The following is a 25,525-nucleotide window of genomic DNA, read 5'->3' as shown; positions in this document are numbered from 1 at the left end:
TTATAGAGAGTTCAGCTACAAACAAAATCACCCTGTAGAGAGATCAGCTAGAAACTAGACACAATGTAAGGAGTTCAGCTACAAGCAAAACACCCTTTAGTGAGTTCAGCTACAAACAAATCAACCTGCAGTGAGATCACCTACAAAAAAGCACCTTGTACAGAGTTCAGCTACAAACAAATTACCCGGAAAAGAGAGAGCGGCTACAAACAAATCAACCTGTAGAAAGATCAGCTACACACAAATCAACTTGTAGAGAGATCAGCTACAAACAAATCACCCTGTAGAGAGATCAGCTAGAAACTAGACACAATGTAAGGAGTTCAGCTACAAGTAAATCACCCTGTAGAGAGTTCAGCTAAAACAAATCAACCTGCAGAGAGATCAGCTACAAATAAATCACTTTATAGACAGTTCAGCTACAAACAAATTACCTTGTAGAGAGATCGGCTGCAAATTAATCAACCTGCAAAGAGATCAGCTACACACAAATCAACTTGTAGAGAGATCAGCTACAAACAAATCACCCTGTAGAGAGATCAGCTAGAAATTAGATACAATGCAAGGAGTTCAGCTACAAGCAAAATCACCCTTTAGTGAGTTCAGCTACAAACAAATCAACCTGCAGTGAGATCACCCACAAAAACGCACTTGTACAGAGTTCAGTTACAAACAAATTACCCTGTAGAGAGATCAGGTAGAAGAATTCACCTTGTAGAGAGTTCAGCAACTAGGGACCCGCCGATTATGCTCATAATTTAACCTATTATGCTATGCTGCACTGCTCAAAAATTTACCTATTATGCTTAAATTTATGCTCAATACTTACCCATTATGCTCAAATTATGCCCAATTATTTATGCCTCAGTTCTCATGCTCTGCTAATAATTTCCAATCTATGGATAAATAATAAGTGGCTGAAGCACAAGCTTACTTGTCAAAATGCATATCACAGAAAAGATAGATATACTCTAATAGAACAGTCAGCTATGTGATTGTTCTATTAGAGTTACTGACTGTTCTATTAGTGTATATCGATCTTTCTGTGATAGCTATTTTGATAAGCAAGAATTCATACTATTACACAAATATTCTACCTATTATGCTAGCATTATGCTCAATGCTTTCAGACACATATTATGCTCATAATTATGCCAGCATAATTGACGGGTCCCTATCAGCAACAAAGAAACCACCATGTAGAGAGTTCAGCTGCAAACAAATCACCCAGTAGAAAGATCAGCTAGAAGAAGTTACCTTGTAGAGAGATCAGTTACAAAGAAACCATCATATAGAGAGTTCAGCTACAAAAAAATTACCCTGTAGAGAGTTCAGCTGGAAGAAGTCACCTTGTAAAGAGTTCAGCTACAAAGAAACCATCATGTACAGAGTTCAGCTACAAAGAAACCACCTGTACACAATTCAACTACAAACAAATTACCCTGTATAGAGATCAGCTAGAAGAAGTTACCTTGTAGATAGTTCAGCTACAACAATTCACCCTGTAGAGAGAGCATCTAGAAGAAGTCACCTTGTAGAGTGTTCAGTTACAAAGAAATTATCATGTAGAGAGTTCAGCTGCAAACAAATCACTCTGTAGAGAATTCAGCTACAATGAAACCGCCATGTAGAGAGTTCAGCCTCATACAAACCACCTTGTAGAGAATTCAACCACAACAAATCACCCTGTAGAGAAGAAGTTACCTTGTAGAGAGTTCAGCTACAAAGAAACCATCATGTAGGAAGTTCAGCTACAAAGAAACCACCATGTAGAGAGTTTAGCTGCAAACAAATCACCTGTAGAGAGTTCAGCTAGAAACAAATCACCCCGTAGAGAGATCAGCTGGACAAAGTCACCTTGTAGAGAGTTCAGCTACAAAGAAACCATCATGTAGACAGTTCAGCTGCAAACAAATCACCCTGCAGAGAGTTCAGCTACAAAAAAATCACCCTGTAGAGAGTTCAGCTAGACGAAGTCACCTTATAGAGAGTTCAGCTACAAAGAAACCATCATGTACAGAGTTCGGCTACAAAGACACCACCATGTAGAGAGTTTAGCTGCAAACAAATCACCTGTAGAGAGTTCAGCTAGAAACAAAATACCCTGTAGAGAGACCAGCTAGAAGAGGTTACCTTGTAGAGAGTTCAGCTACAAAGAAACCATCCTGTATATAGTTCAGCTACATTTCAAGTCACCCAGTAGAGAGATCAGCTGCAAAAAAATATCCTGTGGGGAATAATGGGCATGTAATAAATATATGTATATAATTTGTATAATTACTAATAAAATCAAAAATAATTGAAGTACAAAATTCTTCTTTAAGTTCTTTTCTTCTTCCTGTAGTAACGAAAAAAACACATGGGTTAAAAAGCCCCAAAGCCAGCCATAGGCCGGCTTTGCAGTATACAAATACAAAAAGAAGTGATATCTAATCAAAAACAGCCAAGCTGTAAAAAAAGGTGCGGCCCCCAAAAAGGCCATGGTGAAAAAAGATGTGAAATCCAAGGTGGCGGCCAAGAAATGGCTGTGATGGTAGGTTAATGGTTACATTTTAATAACAACAATTCAGGTGAATTTGGTGCCAAGACCAAGCGGCACAAAATTCACCTGAATTGTTGTTATTAAAATGTAACCATTAACCTACCATCACAGCCATTTCTTGGCCGCCACCTTGGATTTCACATCTTTTTTCACCATGGCCTTTTTGGGGGCCGCACCTTTTTTTACAGCTTGGCTGTTTTTGATTAGATATATTAAACAAGTGCCTTTGCTGTATAGACAGTGTACAAATTGATTGTTTTGCTCCTCTTGCTGTCTATTGCTATAACTCCGAAAGCACTTACCAGATAAGGCTGAAACATTAACATCCTATTATTTTTACCCTCTAGACAAAAAAAAATCACGTTTGAGAAAAATGCAAACAAGTCAGGTTGCTGCTCAGTGGATCACATTTTTTTTTGCACATTTACGAAAGCTGCCATAAAATGTAAACACAATATCTGATTGCCTTGAAACGTGGCACACAAAAGTGGGGCTTAAAGGCACATCTTGGACCAAGTTTGGCTAGAATATGATAAATAGTCAAGGAGTTATTAGCAATTATTCACAAAACATGACACTAATATATTTTAATGCCGACAGGATACACTATTTACTATGGGAAGAAACTGAAAATCAGTACGTGTATACGTAGGTCAACTATTAAGCCTCAAACCTTTTGCTGTTTGAAAGAAACTGAGCTAAAGACCATAAATATAAAGTGCAAAAACCAACAGTGTCTAACAATTACGTGATCAAGATTTGCTAATAATAATAATTACTGTATGTGAACAAATTTCGAGGGATGTAATTTTTGTGGATTTCACGGTTGCTTGGCTTTCTGTGAAATTTTCATCCTCGAAAAGTAACAATTATCAGGGTTAGTTCTATGCTTTTTAATAGGTAACCTCATTTACCTCAGTGATACTATCACAAAAATCTGGAAATTTGTCGATCAGTGAAAATTATATACTGTATTTCCTCATATAAACTAGCCGCATTTGATTAAATTCCTGTCTCGATTATAAGCCAGGGGGAGGGGGTTCTAGCACCGTTGCAAAATAAACACCTCATTTTAAATAGTGACCCAGGAATTGCTTGAGTCTACTGTCAATGGAATTAACTGTTTCCCTTGTTGCTGCTGCTTCTTCATACTGGTCAGTTTAGAGCCTTCTTAGGGACCATAGATAATATACCCCGGCACAGGGGTATATTATCTATGGAGGGACCAAGGTACTCGAGTAATCACGTGAGTATTTGGGGTGAGTCCGAATGCATACAGAAATGTATAAAATGGCTATTTTCCAGCCATGCCTACACTTGTTTATATAGTCAACACACTGTATCACCATTTTCTATGTTTACCATTACAGTAATCCCATTCTACCACCACTCAAATTCGATTAAATGCTGGGCATCAGTTGGACCAATCTAAAACAAACTCCCAGTCTCAAATAAAGACCCTATTCGTTTACAGGCCAGGTCAGAAATGCTGGGAAGGAAATAAATGCCCGGGCTTTTATACAAGAAAATATGGTACCTTGAGAATTTGTACATGCACAGTACTTTCCACACCTACCAGACAAACCACTCCGAGAAATGATATGAAAATTGTGGAATAATCATCTTAGAAAGGCCCTTCAGTGGTTTAGAAGAATTGATCAAAGTCCATACTATGAAAACAAACATGTGTAGTAACTGCGAGATGGAGATACTCTAATAGTGCAGTCACCCTAATAAAGCAGTCACCTAAAAAATACACAACTTTATTAAAGTGTTCAGCTATGTTACAAGTCACCTTGTAGAGAATTCGGCTCTGTTACAAAGCTGCCCTGTTGAGAGTCCTGTTACAAACAATTTGTATCACCCTGTAGGGAGTTCAGCCAAGTAAAGCCTTAATAAATAATCTAATGTCCATTTGGTTCCACATGGGTACTTTGCGGTAATAAGTCACTCACTAGAGTTCCTATGGATACATATACATGAAATTGACAAGGAGAAAACATCCTGACTACCTGGCAGATTCCTGTAAGCGTTCAAGGGTTAATGGGATGGCTGCAGGTTCGAAGCTGCCCAGGTCCAGTCATGGATTTTTTCTCCTTTTCAAACATACTTTCTGTAACAACTTTAAACAGGCTGTAGGACCAGGTGTCCTACAGACCTTCAGCACTTGTGCTGTAAAGCCTTAATATATAAAATAAAAAAGTCCAGCTACATTACAAGTCACCCTGTAGAGAGTTCAGCTAAGGTACAATGCACCCTGTAGAAAGTTTAGCTACATTACAAGTCACCTTGTAGAGAGTCTCTACAGGGTGACTTGTAATGTAGCTCTCTACAGGGTGACTTGTAAATTAGCTAGCTGAACTCTCCACAGGGTGACTTGTAACTTAACTGAACCTTCTACAGGGTGACTTGAACTCCAATAAAGTCACAGCCATTTATTGGCTATCTTGGATTTCACATCTCTAGTGTTTTTGGTAGGGCTGCACTCTTTTTCACAGATTGGCTGTTTTGATTTAGATAATTATTGCACGGTGCACTATTAATTTTGCACTAAAAATGCTTGGAGAACAATTTTGGTAAATTTGATCAAGTGCCATAACTACAATGAGGTCAAACACGTGCAATGCACCAAGTAGCTATACATGAACCAAACATGCATTTAGCTTCTTTACAATAATTCAGCCATTTCTAACCCTTGTAATGCTGGAGACAGTCTACTGGTCTTCCTTTATAATCATGGAGATCGAGCTGCACTAGAATATTTACAAAACATGTGTACTCATGATATTAGTAGTGGTAGAGGCTATTGTTGAAGTGTAAATTTAGTTCCTTTGTTGCTCCAGTCTTTAGCACTGAAGGTTATGCTTTGGTGATGGTCCGGAAAAAAAAGAATTCATAGAACCATATCATAGACACATATGTAGTCTTGTGCTGCCCGTCCACTCAATCTTGCAATAAGTACTGAGTAGGTACAAACTATTAATTATGGCTACACAGTGTAGGAATAGCTATGTATCACCATGCAAAGTTTTAGCTTAACTATCATTTTCGTACATATGTACTCCAATAAATTGGCGACCATGCAAAGTTTATGATAATCTATATGGAAGAGTAGTAACAGCAGTTGTAGCCAAATAATGGTATTCCCAGTATCATACACTAGAGTTACTACACTATTTTTAAGAAGCTGTTTCTAGTCTAGTCGGTGAGTCCAGTCTGCGAAACACTTAAATGATATACCTAAGCAACAATGATACTTATGATTTTTCATGATAATAATATTGCATCAGTTTTAGGGGATCACAATGGGTAAATCAATGCACGGCTCACCATCTTTCACAAGATAGCTATTATGGAATGGATGTAGTAGTCATGCTTTGCCACAAAAGCCTTGAATATTAAACACTAGAAACAATCAAAGGGTTAAAGTTTTACATTAGTGAATGGCATGGTTTTGTTGATTAGTGCTGAAATGATGATTCAGTTATTTGACTATTCGGTCGGTATGACACTATTCAATTTGTTACCACACTATTCAAACACTTTGTACATTGTATTCAGATGGAAAACCAGCCTTGAAACTTAAGACTGTAAATGGAGTGCTGTATCTATGCTGTAAAAGTACTATTTTAGAAAAGATAGAAATAGCTCTTAGGTTTTACCTTGCTCCCTATCAAAAGGTTTCAGTACTTATTCAATAGAAGTATAAGCTTAAAGAATAATCAAATATTCGGTTGTTTTGTTCACAATTATTTGAATAGTAAAAATTGTTATCCGTTTCAGCACTACTGTTGATTAACATGAAGGAGGATGTGTTAGTATAAGGTTGAGGGGTTAACAATCAATCACTGCGTGCTAGCACTGGCAAAGGAAACAATTATTAGGCACTTGTAGTTTAGTGCTACCAGAGTTGTCCACCATAGCTAACTAATATGAGCCATTGCTTGACCAAGCTGCCAGAATTGCAATATCCTGCTCATACAGAATTTTTAATGCTCGCTCTTGAGAACTGTGGGATCTGACAGATCTGTTAAACTAAGTAATTAAACTAATAATTGACGTATGTGTGTGCTTTGTTTTTTGTGTGTATGCTTGTCTTACCAGGGCTTCAGCTGCTTTAAAGCTTCTTGGTACCCGTGTCTAGGCCCCTTATATATTTCCTGCACACTTGTCTTAACTATAAGAAGTATAAATCAATCAATACAACCAGTATGTATGATTATGATTATGATTATGATTACTGAAAACACAGTTACAAACTGATATGTTCAGGTAAGGAAAAAACATTACAAATCACATAGATGAGAGTCAGTTATAATTTATCTAAAAATACTTGTAGAGATTGGGATTCTATTGTGTCAGTTGGTAAATTGTTCCAATCGCGGATAGATTTGGGGTAATAGCTGAATTTATAATGTAAATTGGTTAATCACTGCACTATCCCATAGGGACCAGTTAAACACTTATACACCTATCAATGTATTGCCCCACCCCCCTGCCTGGGGGGGGGGGGGGGGGGGATTAGTGGGGCAATACATTGATAGGTACATTATAATCAGCATGATGATCATTACATGTGAGAAAATACTCTAATAAATTATCCAGCTAATCACTGTACCTTGTGCACTACTGATGTTAACAACAACCGAAGTGATAATCAGCACTACCAGATTTGTTCCCGATATCATTCTGCCGGCTTCAGTCACGGCGACGCCGAAGTTTACAAACTGACGCAGGAAACACTTGCAATGGTATAAGCAAGCTAGCTGATTGTGATGTAGAGTCAAGATGTATCTAGTATCGCCAAGGCAACGTTTACTGATAACCAACTAAAATACTTGTTTCTCGACTTGTTTACTACTGACCGGCTTTTTTCAAACAAAGCGCACCCATTTAGGATGTGGTCGCATTGAGCATTGAGGTGTGGTCGCATTGAGGTGTGGTCAAGCGTCATCCAGAATCAAACATTTCGTACTCCAATACAAGTATCAGCATCAACACAGTTATCCGTACTACCCTAGTGTCAGGGGCGGATCCAGGAGCTGCTGGCAAGGGGAGGGGCACAAACAGGCTAAGTTGTAGATGGTCAAAAGCCAGATTCTCAATAGTTGCTGCTCTCGGGTGCTGCATTTTTGAAGCAGCAAATAATCACCTCTTAGTAGTGTCTCACTATGGTTGTGAAAATCTTAAAAGCTGTTTTAAAGGCTCTGAATGTCTCGAACAGCAACACGATAATTATTTTAGAGGCGTTTAATACCCACGACGGTGCTGGGTGATTATTTCACAATTTAGTTTCAGACGAATTTGTAAAATTTGCATATTTTCATGAGTTTTGACTGATCTTGGCCTGACATAAAGTTTAGTCTTCTGATCAGAAGTACGTCTTCTCCACAAGGTGAGGGGGAGGGCGGCATTTGCCCCATGCCCCATCCTGGATCCTCCATTGAGTATGTGATGACACCTAGAGATTCAATCAGAGGCAATAAACATACTGGGGCGAGTATAACTCTATTTAACATGAAAAACCTGATGTTATCTGCTTATGTGAATCTTGGCTGAACAATAACATTCTAAACAATGAAATTTTACCCCCTAATTACAACGTGTACCGATGTGATCATGCTGATGGTTACGGAGGAGTTCTTATAGGAGTTATTTGTGACATTTTGTCTGATTTGATTGATGCACCTCCACATTTGGAAATTTGTTCTGTATCGCTTAAACTATCTAGTAATCTTAAGTTAATAGCTATCTAATCAAAAACAGCCAAGCTGTAAAAAAAGGTGCGGCCCCCAAAAAGGCCATGGTGAAAAAAGATGTGAAATCCAAAGTGGCGGCCAAGAAATGGCTGTGATGATAGGTTAATGGTTACATTTTAATAACAACAATTCAGGTGAATTTGGTGCCAAGACCAAGCGGCACAAAATTCACCTGAATTGTCGTTATTAAAATGTAACCATTAACTTACCATCACAGCCATTTCTTGGCCGCCACCTTGGATTTCACATCTTTTTTCACCATGGCCTTTTTGGGGGCCGCACCTTTTTTTACAGCTTAGCTGTTTTTGATTAGATATCACTTCTTTTTGTATTTGTATACTGCAAAGCCGGCCTATGGCTGGCTTTGGGGCTTTTTTAACCCAAGTGTTTTTTTCTTTATTACAGGAAGAAGAAAAGAACTTAAAGAAGAATTTTAGTGCTTCAATTATTTTTGATTTTATTAGTAATTATACAAATTATATACATATATTTATTACATGCTCATTATTCCCCACAGGATATTTTTTTGCAGCTGATCTCTCTACTGGGTGACTTGAAATGTAGCTGAACTATATACAGGATGGTTTCTTTGTAGCTGAACTCTCTACAAGGTAACCTCTTCTAGCTGGTCTCTCTACAGGGTATTTTGTTTCTAGCTGAACTCTCTACAGGTGATTTGTTTGAAGCTAAACTCTCTACATGGTGGTGTCTTTGTAGCCGAACTCTGTACATGATGGTTTCTTTGTAGCTGAACTCTCTATAAGGTGACTTCGTCTAGCTGAACTCTCTACAGGGTGATTTTTTTGTAGCTGAACTCTCTGCAGGGTCATTTGTGTGCAGCTGAACTCTCTACATGATGGTTTCTTTGTAGCTGAACTCTCTACAAGATGACTTCGTCCAGCTGATCTCTCTACGGCGTGATTTGTTTCTAGCTGAACTCTCTACAGGTAATTTGTTTGCAGCTAAACTCTCTACATGGTGGTTTATTTGTAGCTGAACTCCCTACATGATGGTTTCTTTGTAGCTGAACTCTCTACAAGGTAACTTCTTCTCTACAGGGTGATTTGTTGTGGTTGAATTCTCTACAAGGTGGTTTGTATGAGGCTGAACTCTCTACATGGCGGTTTCTTTGTAGCTGAACTCTCTACAGAGTGATTTGTTTGCAGCTGAACTCTCTACATGATGATTTCTTTGTAACTGAACACTCTACAAGGTGACTTCTTCTAGCTGATCTTTCTACAGGGTGAATTGTTGTAGCTGAACTATCTACAAGTTAACTTCTTCTAGCTGATCTCTATACAGGGTAATTTGTTTGTAGTTGAATTCTGTGCAGGTGGTTTCTTTGTAACTGAACTCTCTACAAGGTAACTTCTTCTAGCTGATCTTTCTACTGGGTGATTTGTTTGCAGCTAAACTCTCTACATGGTGGTTTCTTTGTTGCTGAACTCTCTACAAGGTGAATTCTTCTACCTGATCTCTCTACAAGGTGATTTGTTTGTAACTGAACTCTGTACAAGTGCGTTTTTGTGGGTGATCTCACTGCAGGTTGATTTGTTTGTAGCTGAACTCACTAAAGGGTGATTTTTGTAGCTGAACTCACTAAAGGGTGATTTTGCTTGTAGCTGAACTCCTTGCATTGTATCTAGTTTCTAGCTGATCTCTCTACAGGGTGATTTGTTTGTAGCTGATCTCTCTACAAGTTGATTGGTGTGTAGCTGATCTATCTGCAGGTTGATTACTTTGCAGCCGATCTCTCTACAAGGTAATTTGTTTGTAGCTGAACTGTCTATAAACTGATTTATTTGTAGCTGATCTCTCTGCAGGTTGATTTGTTTTAGCTGAACTCTCTACAGGGTGATTTACTTGTGTAGCTGAACTCCTTACATTGTGTCTAGTTTCTAGCTGATCTCTCTACAGGGTGATTTGTTTGTAGCTGATCTCTCTACAAGTTGATTTGTGTGTAGCTGATCTTTCTACTGGTTGATTTGTTTGTAGCCGATCTCTCTACAGGGTAATTTGTTTGTAGCTGAACTCTGTACAAGGTGCTTTTTTGTAGGTGATCTCACTGCAGGTTGATTTGTTTGTAGCTGAACTCACTAAAGGGTGATTTGCTTGTAGCTGAACTCCTTACATTGTGTCTAGTTTCTAGCTGATCTATCTACAGGGTGATTTGTTTGTAGATGAACTCTCTATAAGGTGATTTGTTTGCAGCTGAACTCTCTACATGGTAATTTCTTTGTTGCTGAACTCTCTACAGGGTGTTTTGCTTGTAGCTACTCTCTACAGGGTGATTTGTTTCTAGCTTATCTCTCTACAGGTTGATTTGTGTGTAACTGATCTCTCTACAAGCTGATTTGTTTGTAGCTGAATTCTCTGCAAAGTGTTTTGTTTCTAGCTGACCTCTCTTCAGGGTGATTTGTTTCTAGCTGATCTCTCTACAGGGTGATTTTTTTGTAGTTGACCTCTCTTCATGGTGATTTGTTTCTAGCTGATATCTCTACAGGGTGATTTTTTGTAGCTGACCTCTCTTCAGGGTGATTTGTTTCTAGCTGATCACTCTACAGGTTGGTTTGTTTGTAGCTGAACTCTCTACACGGTGATTTGCTTGTAGCTGAACTCCTTACATTGTGTCTAGTTTCTAGCTGATCTCTCTACAGGGTGATTTGTTTGTAGCTGATCTCTCTACAAGTTGAATTGTGTGTAGCTGATCTCTCTGCAGGTTGATTTGTTTGTAGCCAATCTCTCTACAAGGTAATTTATTTGTAGCTGAACTGTCTAAAAGGTGATTTGTTTGTAGCTAATCTCTCTGCAGGTTGATTTGTTTTAGCTGAACTCTCTACAGGGTGATTTATTTGTAGCTGAACTCCTTACATTGTGTGTAGTTTCTAGCTGATCTCTCTACAGGGTGATTTGTTTGTAGTTGATCTCTCTACTAGTTGATTTGTGTGTAGCTGATCTCTCTGCAGGTTGATTTGTTTGTAGCCGATCTCTCTATAGGGTAATTTGTTTGTAGCTGAACTCTCTATAAGGTGACTTGTTTGTAGCTGATCTCTCTGCAGGTTGATTTGTTTTAGCTGAACTCTCTACAGGGTGATTGCTTGTAGCTGAACTCCTTACATTGTGTCTAGTTTCTAGCTGATGTCTCTACAGGGTGATTTTTTGTAGCTGAACTCTCTTCAGGGTGATTTGTTTCTAGCTGATCTCTCTACAGGTAGATTTGTGTTGATTTGTTCATTGCTGATCGCTCTAAAGGTTGATTTGTTGCAGCTGAACACCCTACAAAGTGTTTTGTTTGTAGCTGATCATGATCACTCTAAAGGGTAATTTGTTTGTAGCTGAACTCTCTCCATAGTGACTTGTGTGTAGCTGAATTCTGTGTAACTGAATTCTCTAGAGAGTGACTTAATTGTAGCTGAATTCTCTACACAGTGCATGACTTGTTTATAGCTGAACTTTCTTCAGTGTGACTTGTAATGTTCTGAATCTCTATAGTGATATATTTGCTTAACTCTCCACATGGTGACTGTCTTCTTGAAGATTAACTGTTTGCAGCTGAACTCCCTACAGAATAACTTGTAATGTAATAAAATTCTATAATGGAGTAAATAAATTAGCCGAATGCTCTATTAGGGTGACTGTTCTATTAGAGTATCTCGATCTCGCATTTGCTACACGGAGTTGGCTTTCGAATCATAACTCAGTGGTTTGTAATCCGATTCTTCTGTACTACTGCAAGGACTTTCTATGAAGATTATTCCAGCTATACACCGATTTTCAGCTCATTGCTCTAAGCGGTTTGCCTAGTAGGCGTGAAAACTAATACTTTTTTATTCCTAAAAATCGATCGCGTAATTGTGACACAGGTTGGGATTTGTGTCATATCTCCGTGGTCTTTATCTCGATTCCTTTCAAACCACCAAAAGGCACTCCTACGATGGTTACTCCATCTACATAGCAATTTTTAACTCATTCCATGAAGCGGTTTACCCTGTAGGCGTGACAACAAATCGATCTTGTTTTACGCGAATAATCGGTCATAACTCCTGAACCATTCATCGGATTTGTACCAAATTTGATGCTAGGATTCGCCTTTGGACTCCCTTTCTGTGTGCCAAATTTCAAGGCGATCGGAGTACGTGTTTGCTTGTTATAGCAATTTTTGCAAGTGTGCGAAAAGACGAAGAAGAAGAAGAAAAAAAACGAAACTTTGGCAGCTCGTATCTCGGAAATGGCTGGAGCGATTTCCTTCAAATTTGGAATGTAGATTCCCTTGGCTGGCGTTCAACTATGTAGCAAATTTGGTTCCAATCAGATAAGTGATTACCGAGATACAAAGGTGTGAAAATGACGTTTTCGTTCTTCCTGTCAATATACTCACGGTGTGGCGCGCCGGCTTCTTGGGCCGCACGACACACTATCGTGTTACATTTGTCCCATCAAAGATCAAACACACTAGCAGCCGTAAGCTTTGGATAAATCATAAGATCAAACAGTTGAGAAGACATAAACAAAAGGCTTACAACAAGGCCAGACAAACAAATTTATCACTACACTGGACACAATTTAAAGATCTTAAAAGGCAAATGCAAAAAGAATGTCGTAAGTCTTATAACAAGTATATGTCAGACATTATCCATGATTCATATGTAAATAGTAAAAAGAAAAAGTTATTTAATTTCATAAAATCCCTACGGAAAGACTATTGTGGTGTACCAACTTTACAAAAAGATGGACTTCGGCATGATGACAACCAAGCTAAAGCTAGTATTTTAAACCAGTATTTTTCCTCAGTTTTTACTAATGATGATTGATGAACATTTCCAACCACCCCCGGATATGGGGCCTAGTCCCTATCCAGATATACGTAATATTGAAATGTGTTGTGAAGGAATCACTTGCTTACTTAAAGATCTAGAGTCTAGACCCATCAAAATCCCATGGTCCTGATGAGGTACCTGCTAGATTACTGAAATCCATGGCTGCTGAAATTTCTCCTAGCTTGAAGCTAATATTCTCTGCTTCCCTTCATCAAGGTGCCATCCCACAAATTTGGAAACATGCTATCATGACACCCTTATTTTAAAAAGGTGATAGATCTAACCCCTCAAATTATCGACCAATATCACTTACGTGTATATGCTGTAAAGTTCTAGAACATATTGTACATACAAACATCATGTCTCACTTCTCTGACCACAGTGTACTCTCTGAATCCCAATTTGGATTTCGTAAGAATTATTCAGCTGAACTACAATTAATAAAAACATCTCATAATTTTGCTTCTAGCTTAAACAACAAAGGCCAAACTGATGCCATATTACTAGATTTTAGCAAGGCTTTTGACCAAGTACCGCATCACTTACTGCTCACAAAGCTTCAACATTATGGTGTAAGTGGTAACATCTTGAACTGGATTACTGACTTTTTGAACAGCCGTACTCAGCGTGTGGTATGTGGTGGTGTCACCTCTAAACCTATAAACGTAACTAGTGGCGTACCTCAGGGAAGTGTGTTGGGACCACTATTATTTTTAGCATATATTAATGATATCACCACCAATTTATCATCTTCCTGTCGTTTATTCGCTGATGACTGTATTTTGTACAGAAAGATTGATACACCGGACGGTGCTAAAATACTTCAAGAAGGCTTGAGAAAACTGGAAATATGGGAAGAGACCTGGGGAACTCGGACCAGAGGCAAGATATTTGAAGCAATAGTTGCGTAGATACTACTTAGTGATAGTTAAAACGGCACGGAATACTTGTTCAGTCAACAACTGTTTTCTTTTTTTTGTTCTAAGCTGACAACTCTAGTGGCAGTGGCAGGGCATAGTCATCACGTGATACAACAATAAAAGTACCTCGTGCTTTAATTCAGGTTTCTTCCTAGTCTGATATGGTATTAAGACACATACAGAGATGTATGCATGGAGTAAGAAGGTTGCTAGCATTCACTTAGAGTAAGGTTAAATAATAGTTAGACACCAAGACCAAGGGAACTAAGCAATTTAGTATCCCTGATGGCCTGAAGCTGTAGCGTCTCGAGTGCAGTGAGAGCTACTAAGGGCCTGAGGGGTTACTAAATCGCTTGGTCGCGGTGTCTAACTTATTTAGACTATGGTTTAAAGTACGTACCTTTATAACCAGAGCATGAGTGTGGGGTGAAAGAGCAATGCAGAACAGTGGAACGGTTTCTTCCTGAAGTTCTAACAGCATCCACAAAAATAATTATTCGACCGGTTACCACATTTAATGGCTAGAGCTACAGTAGATATGCCACTTAGTCTACTATTTGTTCAGAATTATTTGCAGAACACAGAGAAGAAGAGTATTACAGTATTATCAAGTACTCCAGTGTGCCTTTCGTGTTATAATTATCATGTACAAAATTGCTTGAGGGCGGGTTACTAAGAGAACATGTGTAGGTGACTAAGTGATTTAGTAAACCTGTAAATGAGTCATACCATTCTAAAGTACACTCAGGGGCGGATCAAGGGGGGGGGGGGGGCTTTGGGGGCTGAAGCCCCCCCTTCACTTTTAGGCTTTACTTGATCAATATGCTGAGTATTATAATGAAATTTTGTCTTAGCATAATTATATGATCACTAATAATACAAATACTCATAAAACCACCTTATAAACATCTTTCCAAGGTATTATTAGTAGATTTATGCTAAAGTTTATGCAACAAGGACCCGGATCAGCATTGGAGGTGTACAATATCGAGATACTCTAATAGAGCAGTCAGCTAACTACTCTAATAGAACATTCACTGGAAGCATATAGTTGGTTCTGTTATGAAATTTTTCCAAATCTGCCTGCACCTATACATACAATGAAGTGCATTGGTCTGTTTAATGGCTTCATTCATCTACTTGTGTAGTTAATATGTATGGTAATACTTAATCCAGGTACATAATTTCCATTGAAAATGCTCTCAGATTCAATCTTGTATTGTTCAAATTTCACAATTTTCCACTTTCAACATTATTATTCTAACATGCACCTATTCAGTGTTGTGCAATTGTGAGAGGGTGCATCATGTACTTGGTTGTCTGTACCTACCCAAACTTTTCCATTAACAAAATGCTTCAGAGAGCCATATCTTAGTAATCTAAAGGCAGTATATAAAATATCTACAGGCAGGAAATTTTATGAATTTTAAGTAGAAATGTCTCCAAATTGCAGTATTTTAGCATCTATATTTCAAAAATTTCCTGGGGGGGGGGGGGGGGCATGCCCCCAGACCCCCCTAGTTCCAGCATGCTTCACACACCTCTACCCAAGAGATTAGTACCTTGAATTAGCCCCCCCTTTATAAATCCTAGATCCGCCCCTGACACTAATCACCCTGCATACAGTAAAGTATATTATAGTGATGCATACACATTTTTAAAATGCTGTAATGATGTCCATATGAAGATGGGCATGTGTATGTGTGGTGCATGGTTGAATGGCTTGCCAACCCAGTGCCCTGGCATGGCAAAAAGTCCGGCTACACCACTGAATCTACCTACCTACACCTGCAGATACACTAGTGAACATTTAATCCCTAATTCAGTCTATACCCCAAGACCAAAGCTGAATTAGGGATTAAATGTTCACTAGTGTATCTGCAGGTGTAGGAGACCTCCCTCCCTTGTTTCCTTGCTTTTTTTCTATGATCCCTAATCCCTGACCCCAACACTGCTAAACAAGACAAGGACAGTTGGGAATTTGCTTCCCCAGCTAACACTAGGTACCCATTGATGTTAGAGCTGGGTGAGCTATTTCCCTGGTTGACACCAAGTCCCTGTTATATGGCTGTGTAGACTGGAGAAAGTGAGTAGAGTGGAAGACCAACTGGTTGCTAAAAAGTTGTTAAATAACATGCACATTAATAGACCACTAAAAACCTGTAGTCAAACAAAGATCTACTTTTCAAGAACAGTAGAACAATTATGCAACAACTTCCCTGTAAGGGATTGCCAGGGAGACTCATATGGCACACCTTAAATAACAATTTAGAAGTTGGCACAAAGGTACCATGTGAACATGAAACACAGAAAATCTTAGCCACACACACATAATGAGAAGGTAGATAAAGTGGAAATAAACCGTAACAGAAACACAACAAATTGACCCTTGTGAAGTGAAAAGCCATAATGCACCCAAGAAATAGCTGAGAGCCAGTAAGAGGTACCTTTAATTTTTCCTTAAACTTGTACGCCCAAATACCATATCATTACAACTCAAGTGTGTGGGGTGTGTGTCCATGTGTGGGTGTGTCCATGTGTGCATGTACATGTGACTGCATTTGTGTTTATGGTGTACTTTAATCAATCCGGTTCAGATCCTCGCCTTACTGGGATTACTATCTGGGTCAGTGATGCTGACCTGGTTCAATGCAAGCTAGTATAAATAGTTTTCCCCATACCTATTGTTCATGCAGTTGTTATGTAGGGCTAACTAACCGGTACCAACAAGGCTAAATAGTGCCAAAATACATAGCACTTGGTGGATACCTCTGTCAGTGATGGTATACACACTTGCCTATGGTCCCATTTGCAGTGACGTGCAAATAGTTGTGGCTTCAAGAGACAGAGTTGAGTCCAGAAATGTATGACAAAATATTGGGTTCTTTTACTTACTGATTTGTGTAAGTCAGAGGTCTGTAGTGGTTGGTGAGTGAGTGGTAATGGTGGCTACTTTATTTGAGTGCTGGTTGATGCTGACATTTGCTAACCACTATGGATACATTCTTTCACCTCACTATATTAAGGATGTCCCAAGGTGTCAGCCATTCCAATGAAATGGCATAATATTGTGAGTTGCACCACAAATAGTGAAATGCTCTTTCTCTTTTTACTATAGCTGTTAGTGAATACCATGTTGAAGTCATGCTACCACATGCAAACCTCTGAGAATTATGTAAGGTAAAAGCTGTAACACAGTGGTTTCCGTTGTATGTAACATTTAAATTGCAATATGGCAGGTCCCTATAGATGATCATGACAAGGACACATGACTTTCACGCTTCATCCATATACTGTACAGTGATGGTATGTATTTAGTGCATATGTCAGCAATACTACAGTTCTCTTCTTTCTCCTTATTTCTAGCGAATACATAAGGGACAATTTGCTGAATCATCAAGGAAGTTGAATGCTGTCTTTCTAAGAAGTGGCTAGGTGAAGAAGACTGGAATGAACTAACAACAATAGTTATTCATCTATCAAAGTTTTGTCCTACCTAGGTAAACGAGGGGCTTAATTAGATAAAAATTCATGATCCATGATTTAGACTAAAGTTACATCATAGGGTGATGCATTTACTATGTAGTCACTATGAAATAGCAGCCAGTTTACTATGTGTTCACTTACAAACAAATTGTCTATTAATTTGTACCATTAGTGTAGTCTGTACCACCAGCCCTAGAGGTGGACGTCCAGACTACTTTTTTCCACCAGAGCAATTTACTTTGACTTGAGAGTTGACCAAATCCCCCTCTTTGCTGGCATGGGGTTAGACTGACAAAACTTTGATGGGTGCATTGTTATTCACTATAACTTTTTATGGTAATTTATTTTACGAATAGTTTGTATTGTTATTGTACATAAAACTAAAATTTACGGTAAAATTACAAAGAATGAATTTGGTGCGTTATTCGAGTGCAGAGAGTTGAGTTGCGGGTAATTGTCACATGTTTGTACCTATCGCGAGATATGGCCAACAATGCTACTGAGCTCGAGTCCAAGAGTGGAGATCAAGTGATTGTGGAGTGCTGTAAAGGTATACTGACGTATATTTGTGCACACGATCATCGTGCTGCAGCTGGCATATAGTCAGAGCTCTGTTGTAGGTTTAGCAGTGCATTCCATGCCTCGAAAGCTAAGGTAAATGCGGGTATTTCCGGACAGCGTACAATTCCGGACACTTTGGTACCTTTATCAAGCTAGCCGAGTAACGAAACAACGGATTGCCTTGAAATTTCTGCTGTGAATAGGTATTCTTATAGGGATTATAAAAATCGAAAAGTGTGTTCTAGTTGATTCATTCTTGGGTGCTATACACGAAGTGTCCGGAATTGTGCGCTGTCCGGAAATACCCGCATTTACCTTACCCTGTAGCTAGACGTAGGACTTATACTGAATCACTGATGGTGTCGTGGTGAGCTGTTCTCTGAATTATTTGATCAAAGCTAATTGTATTCATGATTGCCAATGCCGAAGTCTATTAAGTGGATGTAAAAGGTGTAGCTAGAGAGCTTTAAGCTGGCTAGAAAGTTTTTCTGGCAGGAAACTAGCTTCAATTCCATGCACTTTGTACAAAAATTAATGGTTATGCTTGACTTAATATAAAAATGACAAGCTATTGAGGCATGGATCCAATGAGGCATGCTATAGCTATCACATTAGTTACCTAGATCAGATCATAGCTATACAAAACAATGCAAACAAAATTGCATGATAGTGTGCACGTCACCATGCAGTGCTTTCAGAAGTGTGTACGTGAATAAATATTTACTGTAAGCTACAACATTATATTATGTGTGCCTTATAAATGCAGCTGACATAGAAATCTTGGGTCGCTGCATATCATGCTACAGAAATAAGAGGAGTACTGAGTATTGCCGAATGATGAAACAGCATGAAGAAGCTGGTGCTGATGTGTGCAATAGCTGTGATGACAAGCAGAACAACATCACAACATGTCACCAGCAGCTGCGACATGACGGAAGCAATGCCACCTGTAAAAAAAAAGTTGACCGTTGCAAAGAACTGGGACTTCCTCAGTGTTGCTTAAACTTAGCAGGTCTCCACCTGGAATGTTATGCTTCAAACCCAGACAAATTGAAGACACCAAATGCAACTGGTTACATGATGCCGTATAATGAGGAAAAATGGGAAAAGTGGCTTCAACAGTTTACACTTCAAACACAGTGTGAATACACTGCCCGAAATGGCTCTAAAGCCAACATTAAAACAAGAGAAAAAGGTGTTATTAGAGTAAACAAAGGCCAGTTCTCCTATACATCATCATGGGTACATACATATAATTGCTTGCATGGAGACAAGGGAAATTCAATCCACCAAGTCTAGATGTGGAGAAGAAATCACGTGCTTCAATTGGCTCTCGTCGTCTTGGCTGTCCAGCATGCATTCACATTAGACACCTTATAGTCAGCAACAGGATGGAAATTTTAGAAATCAAAGTGCCATTGTTATGTGCACACTTGTCATCACACACTCCATCATCCATCGAAGATCAGCTTACAATGAAACCTCTAACTGAGATAGAGCAGAAGGTTACAGACTTGGTACAAGAGTGTTTCTTAAATCAAAGAGCTTTAAGAATGCTTCTGAATAGTTGGGTTGAGAAAGATCTTATACCAGCCCACATTGAAAGTGGAGTGCTGATTGAACCACCATCACAATTTAACAGAGCTTACTATCCCACAAAGGCTGACATCAGGGTAATGATAACAAAAGTTATGACAAAACAACGCAATGGACTCTTTGATCAAGACGCAGTAATGGAGCTACTACAAAGCACTGCAGGTATAAAGCATTACTTCCGGCGATACAACAAAGGCACTGCAAAGTATATGAATTAGTTTAATTTGATCAATATAGCTACAATATTTTATTTTATAGGCTTGAAAGCCATATAAGCAAAGCTGGGTCCCACATGAACAGTAAGAATCCCATTGAAAGGTATATAGATAATATTATAGAATGGTGTTATTTTTTATGTACTTTATGATATTATAGACATTCTGAATTGCTGGAAGAGGCAGATGAGGCAGTGTCAAAAGTTTTTGTGTCAGACGCTGATCAAGAAGAAATATGCTTTAATGATGAACAGCCATTTTTATTAGTCCTCCAAACAAGGCAGCAAAGTAAATGGCTACAGCAGTATGGTAATACTATCACCTGTATGGATGCAACATACAAAACCTTACGATATGGGTTTCCCTGCTTTTTTATTGTTGTAAAAGCATCTCTTGGGATAGGGAGAGTAGTAGGGACCATCATCCCACAGTATGAAACTGAAGATCTAATAAGAGAAGGCTTAATGAAACTGGCAGAATGGAATCCATCATGGTGTCCGCAGTTTTTTATGACTGACAAGAGTACATAGGAACTAGGTATATCACCCGTGAACAGGATTGTTCTTACCTTTTATTTCAGGAGCTGTTAAGGATATTTCAGGAGCTGTTAAGGATATATCCTTAACAGCTCCTGAAATAAAAGGTAAGAACAATCCTGTTCACGGGTGATATACCTAGTTCCTGTGTACTCTTGTCAGTCATAAAAAACTGCGGACACCATGATGGATTCCATTCTGCCAGTTTCATTAAGCCTTCTCTTATTAGATCTTCAGTTTCACATCCAAATTGTGTCAGGATTGTGTGTGATTTCCACACCCTTCAAGCTTTTGAACGATGGGTAAACAATTTCCACCATGGTGTATCACCTGAAGTGAAGCAGTCTGCAAAGAAAGCATTTAAAGAATTGATGTATTCCAGAACCGGTAAGTTCGTTTGTCTTGTTTCAGAATAGTATTTGTATTAGGATTGTGTATAGAAGATCACGAAAAGGCCTTAGTAAAGATCACTACTTCCTCCTGGTACAAAGACAATGAAACGTTACAGACATATCTGCAGAATGAATGGCTGAGTTGTAAGCCAGTAAGTTGTTTTACTGTATGTACAGTGTACATAACAAACCATAACGTAAATTTCACAGCTTTGGTGCCATGTTTTCAGACGAAAGTTTCATGGAGAAGTAAACACCAATAACTACACAGAGTCATTTAACAATGTTTTGAAAAACCACTATTTTATCTTACGTAATGATAAGTCAGTCTTTTCCTTGATAAAACTCCTACTACAGCATGTCTTTCCTGAGCAAGAAAAGGAGTACATAGAGTTGTCAGCCAGGCAAGTTAGAGATCACTGACTTCCAAGGGAGCTTCTTCCTTCATTTTTCCATAATCGTCCCAAGCCAGTCATAAGTGCCTGCCTATCAAGTATTGAAAAAGCCAAAGCTATTGACATCTCCACCATTACTGAAGTAGACAAAGTAAATGGCATTTACCAAATACGTTCAAACAATGGTGAGTATTCAATTGACGTTAAGGGTGGAAACTGCACATGCCCTTATTATACATTGCGCCAAATACCATGTAAACACATGTTCTGTATTTTTCAAAATTTCTGCTGGACTTGGAATGACCTTCCTCCATCATGCATACAGTGTCCTCACATGACTTTGGACAACGAAATTGACATGTACATTAATCAGGATGACTATCAACTAGCTGATCAGCAAGATGATGCACACAATCATGATAACTCATCAACCACAATGCATTCTTTAACCCCCATTCCACCTTATCAAATAGCTGGTTCAAAGTTACTCTGTTTGCAGAAACAGCTAAGAGATGAATTAGCAAAATGTACTGCAGCTGCGTTTATGATTAATGACATTGAGGTTCTAGAGACGTTAAAAGAGAAAGTACATGGCATACACCTAGAACTAGTTTCAGCTGCCTCGACATCACAAACAGAAGTAGGTCTATTTGCTATGAAGCAATTGATGAAAGAAGAGGTGTTGGACTCCAGAAAGAGATCAACAAAAATTTGTAGAGCAAATCGGGTGACAAAGAAGTACAGCAAAATGAAGAGGAAAACCAAAGGAGAGTACCCAGTACTACCGAAAAGATCCAGACCAGTGCCAAGAGATGATCCACTCCAAGCAGCTGCACATGCTTCAGTTGGCCGTCCAAAAGGTAAGAAACATTCTGCAGCTACATGTACAGTTCATATCTCAGTCACTGAGTTATCTTATTATCTATAAATTGTTTAATTAACAACTAGAAATGATGGATCATGGTGGTATTGATAAATCACAGTTAACCAAGTGAACAGGTATTTATAGCCTTTGTAATGTAGCAGTATAAGTTATGTTGTATATAGGCATTACTTACTCACTCACAATTGATGGATGATAAATTCTCACATGCTAAGAAAGGTATAATATACATAGCTACATGCACATATTTCATATAAAGTTGTCATCTGAACTAAATGACCAAGATTGCATAAGCTTACTTCAATATTTTACAGAGTTTACATTTTATATACTAGAAGTGATATTGCTGCAAGTCTCCTATACACAGCTGTTGATCAGCTGTTTAACATCCATTATACCACTTTGACACCTCAGATCAAAGGAAACCACTCACATATTGTCCTGACCACAGGGCGATATCGCCCTAACCTTACCTGTGGTTAGGACAATATCATATTATAGCCCTGACCACAATGCTGAGGCAACTAAAAAGCATCAGTTCTCCTCAATTCTCTATATTTATTGGGTTTCTTAAAGTTTTGCATTGTGGGCTTGAGTTTATTTAACATATAGGCTTATAGGATTCATTCTCTTCATGGAAAAATAATCAAATGAGTCATCATCACATAGTTCAACTACTACACACCACTAAATAATTCTTTGTGCAGTGTTGGGGTTGGTTCTCAAAACAGCACATTTCAACCATACGTAACCTCTACTCTTCAGCACTTACTCTAGTACCTTAGACTATTTCCTTAACTGGACTACTTGGCTAGAAATGGTACCACTAAAATCATTTCTTTTTTGAATAGCACAGCCCAAAATTCAAACCCACAATAAATATCTACATAGCTTTGTAGTGGTGAATGTAGTTTTGTTTCTTCACATAATATTAGCAGTGTTGGGAGTAACGTGCTACTTATGTAACGCGTTACGTAATATTATTACTTTTGTGGTAACAAAGTAATATAACGAAATACGCTATAAAAACAGGTAATATAACTCAAGTTACTCTACTTGCAAATGTAACGCGTTACCTAAGTAATATAGTTACTGTAACGAATCTAATATTACATAATATTATTACTAAAAGTAACGAAGTTACTAATCTCGTTAGTAACCCACTGAGTAACGCCTAGCCACAACGAAGTAATGAAGCCTACTAAATGAGGCTTATTCACCAGCTACTTACTTATATCAAGACTTGCACATTGTCCAACAACGCAATCGTGTCACGTGATAAGGTGGTAGTTTCACACGTGACAGCTTAAGGCTATGGACACAAAGTAATATAATATGTAATATTATTACAGTTACTTTATTTTATGGGGTAATATGTAACTGTAACTAAATAGTTCAGTTGCAAGTAATATGTAATATGTAACTAGTTACTTTTAAAAAGTAACTTGCCCAACACTGAATATTAGGTGAACATACCCAAGTGGTATATTACTTTTACCATGGCCACTCCTGATACATATGCCTACGCCCTCAGGCATATATACCCTTGTGGCCATGGTAAAACTATTAAATGTAAATATATCACACAAAGTATTTACAATGGTTGCATATATTGGCTATATGCTTTAGCTGATTTTGCATATAAATGTACGTACTTATTGCAGGACAAAAACGACAAGGATGTGGTCAGTGTGAGGCATGTACAAAGGCAGACTGTGGAAAGTGTCGTTATTGCCTTGATAAAAAGAAATTTGGTGGAAAGGAGAGACTTAAACAACGTTGTATTCATAGTGTAGGAAAATTCACATCAGGGAAAACAAACTTTCAGAAAGCAGAAAGGTATGTATGTATTATGCAACTGTTTGAGCTAGATATAATCGGATTCGTATACAAACTTTAGTCTTGAGTCTCTTGACCAACTTGTGCATAACAGGCAAATTACGTGCATACATACATACTTCATCCAAGTACATGCCAGTACTTCATGTTGTCAATATATCACGCATATCAGCATAAATGTAAACATTAAAACCTTGTAAACATAAATGTAGCCATGCAAACATTATACGTGTAGCCATGTTACACATTAATATGTACGTATTCCAATTGGAGTGCATATAATGTGCTAAAATATTGTTATGTGCCTCTTAAATGCTGTGGGACTAAAGTTAAGGTTAAGACAAAAATCTGCAAAATTTGTTCACTAGTTAGCTATAATGAGTTTATTCGTAGCAGTATGAGTCTACCTATCACTTGACATACTCATTCGCCAATGTAAATTTACCCCTAAATCTTACAGTGAATTCTATGTGTACAGCTATATATAAACATGAATCATATCATGTTTCCAGACTGTTGAGACTAAGACATAGCTATAGACTTACAATGCTATGGGCGTATCTTTGTATAGACACTGAACTCAGTGGAACAACACATCGAAGCATCAATCAAGTCATTACACACAATTACAAGTCAAATACTGTGCACATCAAACAGGCAAGTTATAAATGTCAGAATAATAGCATACTGATTACATAAAGTAACTGTAGGGAAATAAATCCTGTCAAGCTGTCACTATCTGCTAGCAGTATTTTCAGTTATCGTCTTATGTTGGCAAGTACTTTGAGACTAGACATCACAGAAGACCAGTGTAGGGAAATTTCAGTTACGCCACCTAGTCCATCAACTTTCTCCATCCAGCTGTTACTATCTGAGCAGAATAGGTCTCTAGATAGGATCATTGGTGATGATAATTGTCTTTTCAGATCATTCTCAAAGGAGCTTTTTGGGGATGAGAAACACCATACAAACCTACGAGGGATTATAATGGAGTTTATATCAAACAATTCGGACACTTTCAAACAATTTTTATCAGACAGCTCAGAAAATATTATTCAACACTGTAAAACAGTAAGCAGAGTAGGCACCTTTGCTACACAAGTAGAGATTTATGCTTTCTCTTATTTTCTACACCTACCAATTTACGTGTACAGTATGGTTGGATTGGCTTCATCTTGGAAATGGCTCCAGTACCCCAAAGAACACACTGAAGTATAATCCCCTACATTCCAATTTGCTATTGCCATCCCCAAGCAATTACCACATTGAACTGTGCCATACCAATGGGAACCACTTTGATTGTGTAATACCAATAAGTCAGTTATTCAAATCAGTATCGGATTCATCATATGACCAATACATAAAACATTATCAGGGACAGAAAACAAAGAAAACATTATTGAACTGTAAACACATATACACAAACTGTAGCTTGGTATCTCAGACATTGTAACATCTGCTCACGTTTCATATATACATTATATCATACAGTTTGATAGCATTAAGCAACTAGTTAAATACACTCGAAACTGTAATACATAATCCCATGATGTAATGCAGTCTCATATAATTATAACAAGTCAA

At 38.2% G+C, this 25,525-nt stretch overlaps 1 protein-coding gene and 2 long non-coding RNA genes across 7 annotated transcripts in view; 2 read left to right on the top strand and 1 right to left on the bottom strand.

Moving 5' to 3' along the window:
• LOC136261316 (cell adhesion molecule-related/down-regulated by oncogenes-like) overlaps positions 1-7,557 on the bottom strand; it is a 78,991-nt gene extending 71,434 nt beyond the window's left edge. The window contains exons 1-3 of one of the 4 annotated variants that reach the window (XM_066055301.1): positions 4,555-4,691; positions 4,338-4,505; positions 4,119-4,288 (exon numbers count right to left, since the gene is read on the bottom strand). Coding sequence is in view for 2 of the 4 variants with exons in the window: in XM_066055302.1 (XP_065911374.1) it covers positions 7,161-7,230 (70 nt within the window). In the remaining 2 variants the exon portion in view is untranslated. Of the gene's footprint in view, positions 1-4,118; positions 4,289-4,337; positions 4,506-4,554; positions 4,692-7,160 lie in introns of those variants that run through there. The other 3 variants (XM_066055300.1, XM_066055302.1, XM_066055299.1) reach the window with 3 other exon arrangements.
• Positions 7,558-12,912: 5,355 nt separating this feature from the next.
• Positions 12,913-17,934, top strand: LOC136261785 (uncharacterized). 2 transcript variants are annotated; one of them, XR_010704017.1, is made up of 4 exons: positions 12,913-14,000; positions 17,157-17,218; positions 17,278-17,344; positions 17,405-17,934. It is a non-coding gene; the product is annotated as an uncharacterized lncRNA (long non-coding RNA). The 2 variants fall into 2 exon arrangements; XR_010704016.1 differs by lacking the exon at positions 12,913-14,000 and having other exon boundaries at positions 15,266-17,218.
• Positions 17,935-19,691: 1,757 nt separating this feature from the next.
• Positions 19,692-20,346, top strand: LOC136260436 (uncharacterized). Its single transcript, XR_010703536.1, has 3 exons — positions 19,692-19,886; positions 19,940-19,999; positions 20,057-20,346. It is a non-coding gene; the product is annotated as an uncharacterized lncRNA (long non-coding RNA).
• The last annotated feature ends 5,179 nt before the right edge of the window (positions 20,347-25,525 follow it).

Source organism: Dysidea avara, chromosome 7 (genome assembly GCF_963678975.1).
Source record: "Dysidea avara chromosome 7, odDysAvar1.4, whole genome shotgun sequence".
Lineage (NCBI taxonomy): Eukaryota > Metazoa > Porifera > Demospongiae > Dictyoceratida > Dysideidae > Dysidea > Dysidea avara.
Note: the sequence above shows the minus strand (reverse complement) of the source record. Positions and strands in the feature narration are given on the sequence as shown.